This window comes from Panicum virgatum, chromosome 8K, assembly GCF_016808335.1.
Source record: "Panicum virgatum strain AP13 chromosome 8K, P.virgatum_v5, whole genome shotgun sequence".
Lineage (NCBI taxonomy): Eukaryota > Viridiplantae > Streptophyta > Magnoliopsida > Poales > Poaceae > Panicum > Panicum virgatum.
Window position 1 is genome coordinate 38,046,914 of NC_053143.1, and position 7,790 is coordinate 38,054,703.

At 45.3% G+C, this 7,790-nt stretch overlaps 1 protein-coding gene across 1 annotated transcript; it reads right to left on the bottom strand.

The window, feature by feature from the left end:
- Positions 1-4,663: 4,663 nt before the first annotated feature.
- On the bottom strand, positions 4,664-6,577 carry LOC120644560 (anthocyanidin 5,3-O-glucosyltransferase-like). The gene has a single exon (XM_039921203.1). It carries the CDS (start codon positions 6,359-6,361, stop codon positions 4,919-4,921), a length of 1,443 nt encoding a protein of 480 aa, XP_039777137.1. The 5' UTR covers positions 6,362-6,577; the 3' UTR covers positions 4,664-4,918.
- Between the last annotated feature and the right edge of the window lie 1,213 nt (positions 6,578-7,790).

Consider the following 7,790-nt stretch of genomic DNA (forward strand, 5'->3'; position numbering starts at 1 on the left):
TCCTGAATCAGGTAATTGCAAATCACCACCCTTACAAATTCACATAATTAGCTCCTATTGTACTTGCCAAATCAATTATGTACTTTGTTCTTGATTTGTCCATGTCATTGTGTAGCAAAAATAGCTGATTTTCGATTTTCTCTATGAAGTTTTAACTTTCCAAAAATCAAATATTAGTTGTTGTACGGAATGATTGAGGCTAGTTGCATGACTTGAGATTTCTCTGGATGTACTTGTTATGCGGTTGCTATATGGAAGACATATTCTAGTTGTATGTTATTGGAACTATTGTTTGTACTTAAGTGTACATATTAATCTATCCAGAATCTATATGCTGGACAAATTGTAGGTGTATGCTCTGCTCAGTCTGTCTGAACCATGGAATGAATGTTCTGATCTATTGTTTTTGGGAGCAATGTGTATGATGAGTTTTCACTGAGATTGATCAAGAAACTAAGAAGGGATATTATAAAAACCCTTGTTTAATCATGAGGTTCTTGTTTTGTGAAATACAGAATCTGAGATGGAAAAATAGTCAAACTGAATCAATACTTGCCTTCTTTAATCATGTCTGCACTTGAATCAGATGCAACACAAGGATAAAGTTAGCATAATGCAATATGTCTAAGCTTAATGTGTTGAAATGTGGTATTCTGATGGTACTATGTAGTTAGAAAAATACTTGTGCTGTCGAACTTAATATTTTGTGCCTCTGCCAGCCTGTTCACTATTGTTTTTCTTGGTTGGCATTGGAATACTTATACTTCATTTTGATTGTGATTATGCCTATCTATGCGGATCCGGCGGACTATCGACGCCATGGTCACCACAGGTGCACGTGGGCAAGTATGTGTGGTACACTCCGAAGCAAGTGAAGATGCTGGAGCGCGTCTATAGTGAATGCCCCAAGCCTAGCTGGCAAGCAGCAGCACATCAGGGACTGCCCCATCCTCAGCAGCATCAAGCCCAAGCAGATTAAGGTATGGTCCCTGCTCGATTTGTGAGCTTCCTCACCTATTCTGCAAGTTCCTCGCCTGGTCCGTACCAAAGTTGTAGAAAAAGCATGCATACAGTTCCAAGTTAATAGTACATCGCTTAAATGTTATCAAATTGAGAAGGCAACCACTACTGGAATACCCCCATCACTGCTGGGTCAAAAACACATTCACTGTTGGTTTTGGCGCCGGTAGAGCGTAATGGGCAGTGATGGGGCTTGGTCATCACTGCCGGTTTACACAACCAGCAGTGATAACTATATATCACTGCCAGTTCTGTACCCCAACCGGCAGTGTTACTCGGAATATCACTGCCGGTTTAGTTCACAAACCGGCAGTGTCATTCCTCGTATTTGTCGGTTCTTGCTTCTAACCGATAGTGAAAATCTAGGTGTCACTGCCTGCTCAGGAACCTAACCAGCAGTGATATTGCTGGTATCATGCCCTATTAGTATTACCGGTAGTGATGGTAGGACTATCACTGCCTGTTTTGTCCTGATGAGGTAATGATTGGCTATTGTTGCTTATCAATACGTCACATATATCTAACTGGCACTAATATTATACGACTGTATCAAATTGAGTATCACAGTTACATACTACAATTATTACATAGACAAAATGCACATATAACAATTACATCACTTAAATGTACAATTATATTAATCTTGAGGTGGCAGAGCATGTATAATGTTGAACTTTCCATCTTCAGCTAACACCTCATCCAAGATGAAGCCGGCTAGCTGCTCCTGCATTCCTATAATCTCAGCCTCTAGCAGCTCACGGGTGTCAAGCTGTGTTACAGGGACACGCGAGTCTAATATATTTTTGCTGCGTCGACGCGTATCGGCGCGTCGACTCGCGTCCGACGCGGCACGACGCGTATCTGACACTCCTCACCGCGTCCATCCGGAAGCCGCCGCCGCTGGGAGAGAGGAGGGGGCCGCCGCTGCCAGGAGGGAGCCGGATCCGGCCATCGCCGGGCTAGATCTGGCCGCCCTCATCGAGCTCGTCCGCCTCCGGGAGGGAGCCGGATCCGTCCACCGCACACCGAGGTCATCCCCCGCCGCCACATGCCGAGGTCGTCCGCCTCCGTCGAACGCTGCAAGGGGAGTACTTTCTGTGCGCGCGCCGCCCACGATCGCCGGCCACCACACACACCGGCCCGCGCGCTCGCCGTCTCGGGGTGGATATCTCGCCGGGGGCGGGGGCCCTGCTCTGCCGCGAGGCCCGCCACCAGCCCGAGACTGAGGAGGGAGGAGGGAGGGCGGCGGCGAGCATGAGTAGAGGGGGAGGAGGAGCAGAGGGCGGCGCGAGCTGGAGGGAGGAGGGAGGGCGGCGGTCGGCACACGCGCGCGAGCTGGAGGGAACGGCGACCGGTGCGCACATGAGCAGAGGGGGCGGAGGAGTAGAGGGCGGCGGGGGAGGAGCAGAGGGAGCGGCGGAGAAAATGAGAGGATGAGAGAGCCGGGGAAAAAGGGAAAAAGAGAAAAAGGGAGACTATTCGATATGAAAACAACTCTATTTTGCTTATTTCTACTACGTTGCTGTATGCTTCAAAGCCTCACAGGTGACTATTCGATGTTAACAAAGACGTGATCATGATCTAATCTCATATATTCAGTGTTCAGACGTTCAATATTCAGTTATTCACACGTCACAGAATGATAGAATCATAGTGAGTATCTCAACATTTCATTACGTGTTTCATTGCTTGTTTCATGCTTTCTGGATGTATAGAGTAATATTTGTTTTTTTATTTGTAAAAATAAAAATAAATTGATATATTTGCCGAGTCCCCGAATCCTATTTTTTAGGATTTGCCGAATCGGAGACCCGCACCCGTGTCCGACACCGACACCCGCACCCGTGTCCATGTAACACAGGTGTCAAGTTCATTACGTTGTCATTAAAGTGAAAACATTTGTGATTATTATTTATAAATATATATTCCCTCCGTTCTAGAATGTTTGTCACGGTTGACTTCTTTTCAAAAGTTTAAACACTTGTCTTATTCAAAAAATTTATAGAAATATGCAAAATTACAAGTCATACTTAAACTACTATCAATGATATAAAGCAAATCCTAATAAGATAAATGACAGTTCATTAAATTTTTTGAATAAGACAAGGGATGAAAGTTTTGAAAAAAAGTCAACCGTGACAAACATTCGAGAATGGAGGGAGTAATAGTTAACTCATATCCCAATCGCGTACATGTTCAATCCTATACATGTTCAATCAGAATGTAGGAGTTTATAATCCGTGCTTAATTCTTAGTTAGAAACTCGGACGGGATGGACAGACTAGTTTTGCTATTTTTCTTTTCTTGTTCCTACATACTGCACATCAGGTGTGTACCTAAAGCATGATGATAGGTGTACCTAAACTATAATTATAGGTGTACCTAAAGCCCATGAAGCACTGCCTATACCTGACAAAAATGGAAGAACAAAAATAAAAATACAATGAAATACATATACAAGGGACAAAATAGCACATATCCCAACGCAACAGCTTTGTTCTTCTTTCTATGGGACGGTCAGGATAGCAGTTGCATGTGTAACCGTCTTCCGAAATGATTTTTCACAATAGGAGTAATAAAAATGGAAATAGGGACCGATCCCCAATTTCTCATGGGGAATTCCTTTATTAGGGGCTAGGTATGGGGGCATTTTATTTCCCACGGCGATCTTCGTGAGGAAATTTCTCCCCCGTCGGGTTTGGTGGGGACGAGGATGGGGATGAGAAGAATGTTGTCTCCGTTGCTGTTTGTGGGGACGGGGACGGAGAATTTTTCTCCCTACGGGGACGGGGATGGGGAGGCATTCCCTGGCGGGGAATTCTTCATTGCCAGCACATGGCAGTTGAGTTCTATCTAACTCTAGGAGATAGAGATTCCAAGCTTCCCGTGGACATTGACGATGACGAGTGCGTGGGTGATGGCAGGCCGCACATCGAGAAGTTCTACTATCTTTTTCTACGTACAAGCTGAATTTTTCGACATGCGGAGGATGCTGCAGCCTGTAGGGGACCTTATGGAGTCATTGTCGCTCTTTACTTGCTCGGTACTGTAGTCCTCAACACAAGTGACAAGGATGAGATTTATTGTTCCTACAAATTAAAGAGCCAACTAATGTTGATGGCTGAAGTACGCAATTTCAAAGCAACTACTCTTAACCAATTCAATTTTAGAGGCCGGTTAAGCATTAGTTTAGAGGCTGTTTGGTGTGGCTCAAAGAGCAAGATTTGTCTGCTTATGATGAAACTTAGTTATCAGTTACTCAATATGCTTTTTCCATATGTGGTCATAGTTCTCCCTTTTTCATAGGACCAGTACCCTTCATATATAACATAGTCAATTACAATCCTGTTATGGTAGAAAAAAGTCACGAGCCATATGGCATTTAATATTTATTTTTGAAGAGCTTTAGTCAACGATGAACCGACAAAGAGGCCTCATGCTTTGTTTGGGATAGCTCCAGCTATATAAATTTTTTGGAGGTGGAGCTGGTTACTATAAGCTTAGAAAATCGTAGAGTTGAAGTTATGACTATGTAGAAGATATTTAGATGAGTTATTTTCTTCAAAGTTTAGATTAAAATAATTTTTGAAACTATTTAAAAATGATCTTAGTGGAGCTATAAGTCCTCTCTGGGCTGTATGCATGCATGGTGCACGAGGAACAAACTTGTTTTAAAGCATATCTTGTCCAAATTATACGAACAACACAACATTATTACATTGTGGCAATACCAAAAGATGTGGGCTTAAGAAAAAGATGTACAAACAACTAACAAGGTACATGACGCATGAAGAAAACCTCAAGGACTGCATAGCTGATTCCCTCCATTCAAAGAGAGTAGGAGTGTAATATAATAATGTAACGCGCGTAAGAACGTCATAATCATGTTACTAGTAATTCAGCGGCGTGCTAGCCCCAGGCCAGCGTGAACGTCCACCAAGAACTTGCCAAACGCCGCGCGAGACGATCCACCATCCTTCCACGCCATGTCTGCAGCCTCTTTGTGTGCCATCACCTGTGCCCTGAGCTGCTCCCCTTTCTCGGACTCCATCACAAGCCTTACCTTGGCCTCTACTACCTCCTCCGCCGTGACAAGGCCCTGCTGCCACCCCACCATCTCCACGCCAACCCCGTACTCCTCCACCATGAACACCTTGTTCATCTTCTGCTCCGCATACAGAGGCCAGCAGAGCATCGGCACGCCCGCAGTGATCCCCTCCAGCACCGAGTTCCACCCGCAGTGCGTCATGAACGCCCCCGTCGCCCGGTGGTGGAGCACCTCCACCTGAGGTGCCCATAGCTTGACTACGCGACCACGGCTATTGGTTCTCCCCAAGAAGCCCTCGGGCAGAAGGGCATCAAGGTCTGGGTCAGCGCAGGGGTCTGATGGTTTCTCTAGGTCATCGTGGGAAGGGGCTCTCACCACCCATAGGAACCGGTGGCCGGACCTCTCGAGGCCAGCGGCGATCTCCTTGAGCTGCGCCTCGGAGTGGTTGCCTGTCCCTACGCTCCCAAAGCAGAGGAACACAACACTGTGATCTGGTTGCTCGTCGAGCCATTTCAGGCACTCGTGCCTTTCTGTGGCCTCGCTGTACCCGGCGACCAATGGCCCGACGCAGTACAGCGGAGGCATCGTGGGGAACCACCGTGGATCCCCAAGACCTTTCACCGCACGAGCCTCGAGCGACACGAACGTGTTCGCTAGAATTCCTTTGGTTTCTTGGATTCTGCGCATCATGTTCAGTCGTACCTTTTTTGCCTCGCTCCCTGGATTCCCAAGCAACTTATCAGAGAGGTGAGAGGGCGGCAGGGGTGGGACGCCATAGAAAATTTGGGGCGTGTCTCCTTCCTCTTCGAAACCAGCTGGCTGGCCTTCAGCACGGGTCGATGAAACCAGCTGAACGGACACGGCGAGGACAGAGGCATTCATGGGGAAGAAGGCAAATACTGGGATCCCGAGCTTGTCGGTGACATCAAGTACCTCTATGGACATCATGTCCACGATCAAGCAGTGAATGCTGCCAGGAGCCATGGAGACGAGGAGGTCGTGCAGGTGACCGTGGTGGCGCGCCACGAGCTCGGAGTACCTGACGATGAAATTTTCGTCGTGGACAATGGTGGGAGGGTCCTGGATCCGTGGCAGCTTGTGGAAGACGACGGACGGCTTGGAGCAGGACACGCGGTCGATGACCGCGGCCAAGGCGATGTCTCCTTTCAGGCTGGGGTCGATGAGGGCCACGGTGACGGCATAGCCCGCCTCCAGGAGGGCGTCGGCGAGCTGCAGCATGGGGACGAAGTGGCTGACGGAGAGGCCCGGGTACAGCACGACGGTCTTCTTCATGGTTTTCGTGGCTCGCTCAGTCGTAGCAGTATGTATGCCCCTGCAGCTGCAGGCCCTGCTGCGCAGTTGCCCAAGACCCCAAGTTCTTGCGTTGCGGTGGGGGAGAATAATGTTATGGACGCGATGATCTGAAGAAATACAGGATGCCCCTAATGTAGTGGAGGCAAACACACAGTGGCAATGCCTAACAGATGCAGAAGTGTTCGCATTATTGCATCTCGAATTAGCTAGCACCACCGCTTGTGTATTAAGCTATTCGTATAGTAATGCTATCTAGACACCGTCTTCAAAATGAAGTAGCAAGTGGCGCGTAACTTGCCCGGCTAGATCGCCATAATATATTTTTGTATTGAATTCTATTTCATTGCCCGGCTAGATCGCGTAACAAGCCTTTTATATTTTAAATATAAACGGTGAGATAGTACTATCCAAAGGCTGAGTCCAGATGCCGTGCATAACGTTGTTTGAACACTTTGGATACACCGTACGTAGGGTGGAATTTAAATATAAACGGTGAGATAGACGATCAGCTAAAGTCGGCAGAAATGGATACATTTTCTTAATAATCCCACAGTCTCCCAATAAGCATTTTTTATGCCAAAAAATCCTCACTGTATCCCCCAAGTAAAAGGAGGGTCAGGCCTTTCTCAGCTATGTGTCTGTTTGGTTTGATGTCAAACTTTAGCCGGTCATATTTAGACTAATTTTGACCATATTTAAATTTAAATTTAGCTAACTATTTTTTTTCTCATTCGCACGACTTATTGGGGTCCTAAACAAACCATGTGATTGAGAAAAATATGTTGTTTGGCTGAAAAAACTTTTAGACTCAATTGTGGTTAAAATTAGTATAAATTAGTATAAACTTTTAGCCAAATTTAGACCTCAAACCAAACAGCCTCTATCAAGCCCGTGCAGTATTGGCGGAGCCAAGGCCTGGTCGGGCCCATCAAACATGTAGTAGATATGTTAGTAACAGTGCAATTCTAAACATTCGTTTGAGCTAATTACACTTTTGAGTCTCTAGAAAAATAAACTCATGATTAAAGTATATTATATGATAAAAATCATCTCATGATTAAAGTATATTATATGATAAACTAAATCGTAATAAAAAAATAATGATTTGTTCAAATAAGACAACTGGGTCAAATTTGGTGTAAAAAAGTCACACTCCTTACAATTAGAAGCAGATGGAGTATTTATCAGTTACCGGTTTGAGTTGAACTTTTTTTTATATGGTATTAATGGCGGAATTGGGTGGTTTATTGAAATATATATAAATGTAATTTTATTTATAATGTTTTGTAATAATATATGTCGATGATGTGGATGCAGATTTGAGCGACAGTTTTTATTTGAACAATTATAAAGGTGGGTAATTTACATCAAACTTACATAACTGGCCTTAATAGAAACCATATAGATA